Source organism: Oncorhynchus masou, unplaced genomic scaffold (genome assembly GCF_036934945.1).
Source record: "Oncorhynchus masou masou isolate Uvic2021 unplaced genomic scaffold, UVic_Omas_1.1 unplaced_scaffold_7801, whole genome shotgun sequence".
NCBI lineage: Eukaryota > Metazoa > Chordata > Actinopteri > Salmoniformes > Salmonidae > Oncorhynchus > Oncorhynchus masou.
This window is the reverse complement of record NW_027016769.1, coordinates 1-11,491: the sequence shown is the minus strand read 5'-3', so window position 1 is coordinate 11,491 and position 11,491 is coordinate 1. Positions and strand designations below refer to the sequence as shown.

Genomic DNA, 11,491 nt, shown 5'->3' with positions numbered 1-11,491 from the left:
TCCCTACAGATACAACAGGTCCCTACAGATACAACAGCTCCCTACAGATACAACAGCTCCCTACAGATACAACAGGTCCCTACAGATACAACAGCTCCCTACAGATACAACAGCTCCCTACAGATACAACAGGTCCCTACAGATACAACAGATCCCTACAGATACAACAGGTCCCTACAGATACAACAGCTCCCTACAGATACAACAGCTCCCTACAGATACAACAGGTCCCTACAGATACAACAGGTCCCTACAGATACAACAGATCCCTACAGATACAACAGGTCCCTACAGATACAACAACTCCCTACAGATACAACAGGTCCCTACAGATACAACAGGTCCCTACAGATACAACAGATCCCTACAGATACAACAGGTCCCTACAGATACAACAACTCCCTACAGATACAACAGGTCCCTACAGATACAACAGGTCCCTACAGATACAACAGATCCCTACAGATACAACAGGTCCCTACAGATACAACAGCTTACAGGCAGATCCCTAATTACATAGTATCCATGTTTAGGTAAATGGAAAATGTGTCTAAGAGGAATGCCATTCTGAGATTACAACACACAACATGAAGTGCAGACGGATCCCCGTCAGAGCATTAAAACCAGTTTAGTTAGAGAACACAACACAGTCTTGAATTATTCACCTTCTTCTCCCTGTCTTACTCACACACACTAACACATTCCTCAACACGGCTGATGGGAAGATTGACTTAGCCATGCCAAACTCCTGCATTTCGGTATAGAACTAAACACACATATATTGACACACGTGGCACACACACACACCTGACAGTGTGGACACACGTGGCACACACACACACCTGACAGTGTGGACACACACACACTTGACAGTGTGGAATGTAAGTAGCGCTTCATCCCTGCCCATGAGCCTTACACACCTTGCAATCAGGCCAGAGCCGAAACGCTTGACGTGACATCTTTGCCTCTCCAAAGCCTGGTCTTATGAGTCATGTCCAAACAAGTCCAATGGAGAACTAGCGGGAACAGATGTGTGGTGTACACATGTACTTTACCTTAACAATGACAGACTCCATCAATGGTGTGTAAAATACCAATCTATATGTGTAGATGTGGAAACACTATTCACTGGACACTGTCCTAAAGGGGTCTGCCGAAAGGGCAATGCCTGTCTTGGGCCCTCCTGGTGAGTAACAAGTGTTGCTATTCTTAAAAGCTGCGGTTACTCTTTGGATTATGAGGTGTGGTTCAAGTGATGGTGTTATAGTGGAGGAATGTGACAAGCCTTACCGGGAGTGGGAGGACTGACTGCAATGTAAAAACACTGTGACGGTGTGACTGATACCTCTCTCTGGTTGCTGCGAGCTTCACTCCTCCCCTTCCTGGATCCAGCCTGACCCAGGTCCTCTCCCACAGCACTCCTCCCATCCTTCCCTGGCTCATTGTAGCAGCTGAAAAGCAGGAAAATCAAGCCTGTCATTCAACAAACAGCCATGGTGTCCTCCATGGCCCCTCACAGGTGGGCTATGACATCACTACCTGCAGAAAGAACTTCAGGATGACAGCTGAATAATGTCACCGCCACTTATTCTGTACCCCCAAGCTGGGCCTAGACTGAGGACATCCATGTCACCTACATCCATCTAGTGCTACTGTTGAATTGGACTTTCAAGTGACATCCTCACCTCCAGTGTCATGTTTTGTTTAGAAAGATAGCAGATATTACATAGATGGAATTCCCTAGAAGAATCCAATAGAGCGTTTGTATATACAGTATGACCACAAAAGCGAATACTATCTTTAATAAACTGTGGGTGTAGCATCTGTCCTCTTATAACAGGGATGGTAAATTCTTGTTGAGGCATGTATGTATCTGTATGAGTTAGCACAAACATAATACTGGGCCCTCAGTCAGTGTAATGTCTTGCCTTGACATTTCTCCTACTTTCTGATGACTGGCAGTTTGTGAGGAACTCAGAAATAGAATTCCTTCAAAATATCTAATTACACAATCCTTTAGGAATTTCGAGGCCTTATTCAGGGCAAGGATTCTGTCTGTCCTTAGAAGGCAATGAATGAAATACACAGACCAAGGAGGTATTCCCGTCACGTAGCCCAAATACTGTATATGCTGTTAGTTAGGGAACAAACTGGGAGTGCTTCTATAAGCTACATTTAAAAAACGTTACCTCCCTAATGGAAGAATATGGATCTTTGATGTGCTGTTGGGCTGTGTGTAATGTGTGTACCATTTTATACAGAGAGAAACAGGGAGGCATCTGCTGTCCTTTAGTGCTAATTGCTAGCACATTTGGTCCTAGCCCATGCCAAACCCATTTTATGCCTGTTAGCATAAAAAGCACAACAAATACAAAACCAAATCAGTAAATTGTAACTAATGTCCAAGAACATTGCGTTCATTATAGATCTCCCAATATCAGACACAACTGATAACATGTCTTCTCCATGATTCTCACCTTCTCTCTGCCATGTTGTTCTTGTTGGCCGGTGTGTGGTCTCTGTATGGCGTAGGCTCTGTGCGCTGGCTGTCGCTGCTGGAGTCAGTCCCCTTGCTGGCCACAGATTCCAGGGAACTCACAGAGCTACCGATACAGGAGCCATTGGAGAGCCGCAGACTACCGTCAAAGGTCAGGGAGTCACTGGAGGCTGAAGGGAGGTAGTGGGACCCATGACCTGAGGAGAGTTATTAAATAGAGGGCTGTTTCAGACTGTGACTGCACAGGTTAGGTCTATGTTTTGCAGGATACTTTAGGTCATTGCTTTTGGACCGAAACACAAATAGCAGGACAGTGGCAAGATTTTTATGAGAATCCTGTTCTGAAAAATCTAACTTGTAAGACTTGTTATATGAGGAATCTGGTCAGATAGTTACTATAATGTCTCCCATCTAAGGAAATGTCACGTTTGACCATAGAGACATTTGAGGGACACCCCTGCATAGTGCCACTATAAAGTTGCACCTAACAGACCACAGCTCATTAAAGAGATGCCTCCAGTTTGTTTTCCTTTTCATCTGCTCCCAGGCCATGGAAAAGCATCTGTAAAACCTGTCATCTTCATCAGCCCAATGAAGTCCCCTACAGGCACAGTCTGCACTACAGGAGTTGATCCTGCTCTCTGTTATAACCTAGGCCCAGACACACCAATAAGTCTGCCTCCACATAGTTAGTGTGCACTTACCGTTCATCACATGACCGCTATTAAGAGAAATGTCTGCTCTGCTCGCATAATTCATCTTAGTTGTGTCTGTGAAATATATTAGAGATGATTGTTTACCATGAGCCCTGCATCCTTTTCTACAGTCTTTCAATAACACTACTACACTGGTAATGAATCTGTCCACTATTAAAGGCCAACTTTCTCATCCTGTATGCATGACCACCTGCAGGAAGTTAGGACAGTGTTAGATGGCAGGAAATGGCTGTAAATGTCTGGCAGACTTGAAAGCCTGTCTGAGTGTGTGTGGATGTGTGTTGGCTGGTTTCTTTCCTCCACACCTGCAGGGGTCTCGTCCAGGCACGGGGATCAGTATCTGTCACAGTCCAGACAGGGGCCACATCCGGACCCCCACTGGGCCGCTCTCCCTGCCACAGGCGAGGGTCACCACTTTTCATGACTGAGAAACTGGGCTCAGTGGCAGCCATCTTTGCTGGGCTGGGCTCCTGATGAACACAATATGTTTTCATTATCATAATGTATAAAGGCATAACACATCATTGACATATACAGTAGTTGACATATTTTTCCGCAATATTTTCAAACATGTATTTAGGCCACCGGTGACCAGGCATCTTGGTTACAATGTTATGAAAAGAAGAAGTTATCACCTGGGAAGTAGTGGGTTCTACTTTACGTTTCTTCTTCTGATTCTGCTTATAGGTCCGTGGGTAAACGACTAGTTGTTCACTCCAGCTGGTAAAAAGAAAACGACACGGACATGACAGGGATTCAAAATATTGTCCATCAAAGACAAGAATTTACAGAAAAGATAAATCAGGAGTGACATCATATCATACTGTAATACCAGAGAAGTTAAGTCAGGAGTGATATCATATCATACTGTAATATCAGAGAAGTTAAGTCAGGAGTGATATCATATCATACTGTAATATCAGAGAAGTTAAGTCAGGAGTGGTATCATATCATACTGTAATATCAGAGAAGTTAAGTCAGGAGTGATAGATATCATATCATACTGTAATACCAGAGAAGTTAAATCAGGAGTGACATCATATCATACTGTAATATCAGAGAAGTTAAGTCAGGAGTGATAGATATCATATCATACTGATATATCAGAGAAGTTAAGTCAAGAGTGATATCATATCATACTGTAATATCAGAGAAGTTAAGTCAGGAGTGATATCATATCATACTGTAATACCAGAGAAGTTAAGTCAGGAGTGATATCATATCATACTGTAATATCAGAGAAGTTAAGTCAGGAGTGATAGATATCATATCATACTGTAATATCAGAGAAGTTAAGTCAGGAGTGATATCATATCATACTGTAATATCAGAGAAGTTAAATCAGGAGTGGTAGATATCATATCATACTGTAATACCAGAGAAGTTAAGTCAGGAGTGATATCATATCATACTGTAATATCAGAGAAGTTAAGTCAGGAGTGATATCATATCATACTGTAATACCAGAGAAGTTAAGTCAGGAGTGATATCATATCATACTGTAATATCAGAGAAGTTAAGTCAGGAGTGATATCATATCATACTGATATATCAGAGAAGTTAAGTCAGGAGTGATATCATATCATACTGTAATATCAGAGAAGTTAAGTCAGGAGTGATATCATATCATACTGTAATATCAGAGAAGTTAAGTCAGGAGTGATATCATATCATACTGATATATCAGAGAAGTTAAGTCAGGAGTGATATCATATCATACTGTAATATCAGAGAAGTTAAGTCAGGAGTGATATCATATCATACTGTAATATCAGAGAAGTTAAGTCAGGAGTGATATCATATCATACTGTAATATCAGAGAAGTTAAGTCAGGAGTGATATCATATCATACTGTAATATCAGAGAAGTTAAGTCAGGAGTGATATCATATCATACTGTAATATCAGAGAAGCATTACTGACCCATTGATGATCTCCTTGTTCTCCCCCCGGATAAAGAACTCCTGTTCAGGTGTGATGATGCACAAAGCGTTCCTCTGGCCTGTCTTAGGCTCTGCGTCAATCACCGCTGTACACAGATTCATGTTCACTGTTCCTTGTGGCAGAGTGCTTTTCTAAAGGAATGATACACAATGTCAATAATTTTGTCTGACTGGAAATTCTTGACTGGAGATTATGATGCTAATCATGGTATATTTTGTTCACCATCTAGAAATATCCAAAAATATATAGAGAGATATTTTGGAGGGTTAAAGGCCATCACGAACAAGACATTACCCGTTGCAACTAAGTTTCAATACAGGCTATATAGAGTGACATGAAAAAGAGCAGAGGAGGAGATTTCAGAAGATCAGTGAGAGAGGGGGATGTGTCATTAGAGGACAGATGAATCCCAAATCATCTGCTCTGGTACTACACACAACATCTGGCTAAGAGATGCATAGTGAATCCTCTCATAAAACATTAAAACATACATCAGGACAATATACTGTAGTTAACCTCTATTCATGTTGGATGATCTGGTTTGCTTCGCCTTTTGGTGTGTGTGTGTGTGTGTGTGTGTGTGTGTGTGTGTGTGTGTGTGTGTGTGTGTGTGTGTGTGTGTGTGTGTGTGTGTTCAAATACAGAATCTCTTACCAACTCGTCCAGTGCAAAGCTCATGCCGCCATGTTCATACAGGATGAAGAATCGTCGCTGCCATTTCTGCCATTTAGAGATAGAGTTGTTATGGATAATGTTGCAATAATGCCTCAAATATTGAATAACTTGCAGGTCTATCAGAATAATAAACTAGTACTACTGATACATTTCTGTACAACCATAGTCCAAGACTAGATAGTTATTTGTCATTCTCTTACCCTTGACCTCTGAATTGGATTGTCAAAGTCTGTCCCCTCAGCAGCCAAGCAGAGCCAGCCTCCATAGATGGGTTTGGCCTGTCAAGCATGGGAACACAAGGAGAAATGAGTTGGGTCTTGACCTGTGAAGGTTCTATCTAATGAAATCATTTTTCTATGCCATCCTATGGGTCTTGGCTTTTTCTGGCAGGGAGCATCAATACTCATTGATTCATGTTTTGAATGTCAAAGGAATAACAATCCTATCTTTTTAGGGAATGTCCTTTGTAGGATTAGCCAGTGACCGTTCGTGATTCAGTGTTCTTATGCTGCATTTACAAAATGTGTGAACAGATTAAGTATGTCCATGCAATAGGCCATAAATAAGAGGCAGGGATAATCTTGTTGACATGGAAAAGAGAAGATAAACTGCTCTTTGTGCTCTTTTTTAGATGTCCCCAAAGACTGGAATGTTCTGACTCTCTGCCAGTTACTCAACTTGCTCAACCTTTTGTCAGAGAGTTTTGTTTCTTGTGTTATGAGTGCTTCTCAACATGAGATAATTCTTTCCTCAAAAATTCCAAATTGGATACTTTATACGTAACCTTCACACCTGAGTCAGATGCTTTAAAAAAGGAGCTTACTTAGCTGAGGTTCATTGACCAATGACTCTAAATATACAAGACACACAGAGATGGGCACAAAATAATCAGATAGCAATGGTGTATATGTTTTCTAAAATAATAATAACCTGTTGTGGCCTATGGCATGCTGAGTGCTGACAGATGGGCTGTCAACGGTCTCTTTACAACAGTGTGGGACGTGTGTGGCGACAAATATTTGACTCATGCATTGGGGCAATTCAGTTCAATTGCTTCATTTTCTACAACAGATAAATTAGGCTATTGCGTTATGTTCATTACATTTCACAAATGAACGTGATACCTGACACAATATGAATAATGTCTCTGTCTGATATAACATTAAGTGCATGCCCATCTGTCACCCCTGTCATCAACATTCAGAAAAGTAATAGCCAAGGTATTAAAACTAATGAAACATAAATATTTTTGTTCACTTACCTGGTCCTTACCATGATCAGTTGGAAGATGCAGCTCCCGAGACTTGAAGCAGTTCTGACATTTACTTTTATAAAAAATGTTCGCTTGGAATTTATTACACGGATTCGCACTCTTTTGTCCTGACATTTTGTCGTATATGGGCTACCACTATGTAAATCCGAAATGCTCCCCAATTCTCTCTTTGCGGTGCAGTTTGTCCGATTCGAACATCTGTCAAATCCTGTGCGCTTTGAGCTCTCCCTGACCGGTCGAAATCTGGGACGTCCTAGGCAGCTGAGGAGTTGGATATATATATCCAACCTGGACTCATGGGCTGACGTAATATACCAAACGAATATCCGTGACGCTAAAATCTGTATGATACGTTACATTTGGTATGTATTTATTTGTGGCTGTCCATCATTCATTTCGTTTTATATGTTATGAATTACAGTTCGTATTATCTGTTACAATTCGTATGTTATCTTACAAAATGTAATCTGTACTATATGTTACAAATTCTGATTTGTTGTGGCTAACATTAGCTAGGTGGCTAATGTTAGCTAGGCTAGGGGTTAGGGTTAGAGGTTATGGTTAAGGTTAGAGTTAAGGTCACAGATGGGCAGTAGCTCTGTTACAAGTATTTGAAATATGTATTTTAATTACTTCTGAGTATTTTGTCATTTGTATTACACTTGGTTGAACTACACTCCAATGTATCTGGTAATAAGATACATTTGAGTGCTGTAAATTTTACTTTCAAAATACAAAATACTTTTCTATATATTTTTTTATAGCGGTTCACAATTTTGTTTCCCCCTTTCACCCTGCATTGGTATCATAAGTCTCATGGCACTATGGTGTGATAAGAGCGTCTGCTAAATGAACTAAATACAAATGTATATGTGAAAATGGACAATTGCAAAGCATGCTAAGTGTGATTCCAATGAGCTCCACCCCGAAACAAGGTACGTTATTATTACAAGGTAATAATACCCAGTATGCCTTGCAGTTAATTTTGGTATGTTCATTTTCACATATACATTTTGGTCATTTAGCAGACACTCTTACCCAGAGTGACTTACAGTCATGGCATTAAACTAAGGAAGATAAACAACAACATTTCACAGTTATAGCATGCAAGAAGCTTCTTTAATGTTATCGTTATTCTGCAAATATATTTCTGTATTTTAAAATACAAAATACATGTATTTTAATTAAATCAATTTCAAAATAGAAATATTGTGCGGTTTAATTTGATACAATATTTATGGTATTTTGTGTAATTATATTTTGTAATTGTATTTTGTACATTTTGGTTAAGATTAGGGTTAAGAGTTAGGTTAAAGGTTTAAGGTCAGGGTTAGGGAAATGTTTTGTTAACATGCTAAGTAGTTGCAAAGTAGCTCAAATGAAGAAAGTGATTGCAAAGTTACAAATGAGCTCAAACACTTGTCCGTGATGAGATTCAAACATGCAACCTTTGGGTTGATACAGATGTGTTATATATATACCCTCCTTTCCTTTGTGCCTTAAGTAACCTTTTTCTTCTGTTTTATTAACACATTATACTAATTTGAGTGTCCTGGATTTTCGTTTAATATGTGCTAACCATGTGTATGTGACAAATAACATTTGATTAGGCTTGACAGTGGCAGGTTAGATGTGTACATAAAAATGCTTTCAGATTTGGTACATTCAAAACCACATTTACAAAAAACAGTATTTATAATTATTTTGAATCAATGAACTGCATTTATTTAGTTGAAAGCTGATTTCCAATGTAACCATAATGAAGCATACTGTTTTTGTTGTAATCGTATGTGATATACAGTACATAATAAAACACTCAACGGTAGTCTCACTGTAATGATGAATGATATGAATTACTGTCATACGATGACAATGTTGGATCAACTCACGTCTGCAATTTTCATGAAGCTTAAGAAAACTTAGGGTAAAAATAAATTAACCAATTTTCTTCCATACAATTGCGAAAGCATCAGATAACAAAAACACAGGATATACATTAGCTACATACATTATTTACATAAATTGAAAGCACATCTTCTAAAATCTCCTCATCCTTTCCTGTCGGATGACCAAATATTTCTTATGCAAAAAACTATGCATAATATCCATTTCTATTGCCAGTATGATATTTTTGTGACCTTGTCATTTTATGCTACAATCTAAATGACACAAATTCTTAATCCAGAGCACGAACACAAAACAATCTGCAAATTTCAAGGTTCTGAGTTTAAACCGCTGTGAAAATGCCCAAATCATGACTTTGTTGAAACAATTGTTTTGTTCACTGTTTGTAATTATTAGTGTTGAGAGTGTTTTTCTAACTAGTTTTAGGTGTTTGAGTTTTAAACTTCAGGATTTTGTTTTCTACTTCCCTAGAGTGAGATGAACCAGTGGAAACCATTTTTATGTCTCTACATGCAGTTTGAAGGAAGTTTCTAACTAGCGTTAGCTCAATGTCTGGGAGTCTATGGTACTTGGCTCGTGAAACGACCTCTAACTTCCTTCATACTGGATGCAGAGACATAAACATGGTATTCACAAGTTCATCTGACTCTGGGGGAGGGGTAATACAACAACATTTCACTGTTAGTTACTTCTCAGAATCACACAGTGAAAGTATGATAGCTATCAAATATAGGTTCATCTCGACTTAACAATTATTTAAGTTAAGAGACAAAATAAGAAAACAGCTTGTGCTCAGAATAGAAATCTAAACATTTCACTTTTGTATCATCTCATTGACTACAGAGTTAAGAAAGACAGCAACACTGGCTATGTTACAGTCTGGTTTTAGATCTAAGCACACATGACATTCATACTACTTCGGCAAAGGGAATCCTACACAAATAGCATGGTTTTATTTATTTGTACACATTTCAGACTAAGCTCATTCACTGCACACAGATATTTTTTGTTGGTGTAATATATCAGTTAGAGTATCTAAAATACGCATGTAAAAATCTAGTATTTTTTCCCAAAAATCTGTACTAAATGAGGATAGGTTTACAATGTACTTGCTGTGAATACTGGAGACAGAACACACGATACTGAAGAGCTGAAACCAGGTTTGAGGAAGCAGGAAAGAGGAGGTCCCAGTTAATTCCATGTATTGCCTCCTGTTTCCCCCTCTACCCTGAGAACACCTGTCTGTGATACATGTCTGGATCATAGTATTTGGTTACCACCACTCTGTTGGCAAACTTGCGGCCAGTGAGGGCCTGCATGGCTTTCTGACAGTCTGCAGTAGAAACGTACTCCACAAAGATCTGAAACAAAAAGAACCATCAATCTCATCAGGATCCAAAGAGCAGATACATACATGTTACTAAAACAACAATTCATACTTCATGTGGTGTATTACAGTTTTTTAAATTTTGTTCAGACCAATGACTTATGTTTAACAACAGTGAAGAGCAGAGTCTCATTCTGTACTGAATAACCTCAGTTCAACCTTTTACCTTGCCACAGCCAGGGACCTCCACTCCTTCGACAGGCCGGGGAATCTCGATGGAGCGCACGCTGCCGTACTTGCAGCACTCCTCACTGATGTCCTCCAGGATCTCCTCGTAGTCCTCGTCATCCACCAGCTCCTCAGGCATCACCATGTTGAGCAGGCACAGCACCTCCGTGGGCAGCCCAGAGTTCTGAAGTCCCTGCAGCCCAGGCACCTGCAGCGTCACCGGGGTCTCGATAATGGCAGTCTAGGTGTGAGGAAGGAGAACAGCCCAGACAGACGACACATTTAGACTGCTGGTACTCACGTTTGTTTCTTGCAATTCAAAATGCACAAGCAAACTGCGCTCACCGGATTAGCGTTTTTGGCTCCCACACTTGCTCTCTGGACGATGAGCTTTTTGTCACCCAGTTGCATGCCATTGAGCCCAGCCACCGCCTGACAAACATGCACAGAAACTTTTCAAATATGGAATCGAACCTTAAAAACAAGATTAATTTGACGCCAAAAAATGATAATGTCACGTCTGGTCAAGGTGGGTGGAATCAGGCGCAGAGAGCAGAATACGAATAATAAAGTTTATTCTCCGGTGAACAAAACAACAGTCAACCCAAAAGCAAGACAGGGTGAGAATCTCCAAAACAGGGAAAAGATAAACCGGAGAAAAAACAAACAGCAAACACCGACAGACAAAACGAAATGACAAAATAAACAATCCCGCTTTTTAAAGCCACAAGGCTGAGGACAGCCTACATAAATACAGACACCAATTAACTAAAACAACACACAGGTGAAACCAATTAGACAAAACCAATAGATACGAAGAAAAAAAAGGAGGATCATTAGTGGCTAATATAGGACGGTAGCCGGCGACCGCCGAGCCCCCGCCCAGGAATGGGCAGGAGAGCCTTCGGAGGGAAGTCGTGACAGATA

At 40.0% G+C, this 11,491-nt stretch overlaps 2 protein-coding genes across 2 annotated transcripts; both read right to left on the bottom strand.

Annotated features, from left to right (window-relative positions):
- Positions 1–1,295: 1,295 nt before the first annotated feature.
- Positions 1,296–7,341, bottom strand: LOC135539140 (myosin phosphatase Rho-interacting protein-like). Its single transcript, XM_064964984.1, has 8 exons — positions 7,093–7,341; positions 6,032–6,109; positions 5,811–5,876; positions 5,136–5,287; positions 3,849–3,933; positions 3,519–3,683; positions 2,478–2,694; positions 1,296–1,451 (listed from the first exon to the last, which is right to left on the bottom strand). Exons 1-7 carry the CDS (start codon positions 7,216–7,218, stop codon positions 2,650–2,652), a joined length of 717 nt encoding a protein of 238 aa, XP_064821056.1. The 5' UTR covers positions 7,219–7,341; the 3' UTR covers positions 1,296–1,451; positions 2,478–2,649.
- Positions 7,342–8,662: 1,321 nt separating this feature from the next.
- Positions 8,663–11,227, bottom strand: LOC135539141 (splicing factor U2AF 65 kDa subunit-like). The gene is made up of 3 exons (XM_064964985.1): positions 10,910–11,227; positions 10,563–10,805; positions 8,663–10,370 (listed from the first exon to the last, which is right to left on the bottom strand). The coding sequence occupies exons 1-3, from the start codon at positions 10,973–10,975 to the stop codon at positions 10,233–10,235; spliced, it is 447 nt and encodes a 148-aa protein (XP_064821057.1). The 5' UTR covers positions 10,976–11,227; the 3' UTR covers positions 8,663–10,232.
- Between the last annotated feature and the right edge of the window lie 264 nt (positions 11,228–11,491).

Coding starts and splice junctions, on each gene's coding strand:
- LOC135539140 (XM_064964984.1), bottom strand. CDS start 7,218: ATGTCAGGACAAAAGAGTGCGAATCCGTGTAATAAATTCCAAGCGAAC. Junction 3,934..5,135: donor AACAAGGAGATCATCAATGG/GTCAGTAATGCT, acceptor TCTTTTTACCAG/CTGGAGTGAACAACTAGTCG. Junction 3,684..3,848: donor TAGAACCCACTACTTCCCAG/GTGATAACTTCT, acceptor TGTGTTCATCAG/GAGCCCAGCCCAGCAAAGAT.
- LOC135539141 (XM_064964985.1), bottom strand. CDS start 10,975: ATGCAACTGGGTGACAAAAAGCTCATCGTCCAGAGAGCAAGTGTGGGA. Junction 10,806..10,909: donor GAGCCAAAAACGCTAATCCG/GTGAGCGCAGTT, acceptor CCTCACACCTAG/ACTGCCATTATCGAGACCCC. Junction 10,371..10,562: donor AGGTCCCTGGCTGTGGCAAG/GTAAAAGGTTGA, acceptor TTTTTGTTTCAG/ATCTTTGTGGAGTACGTTTC.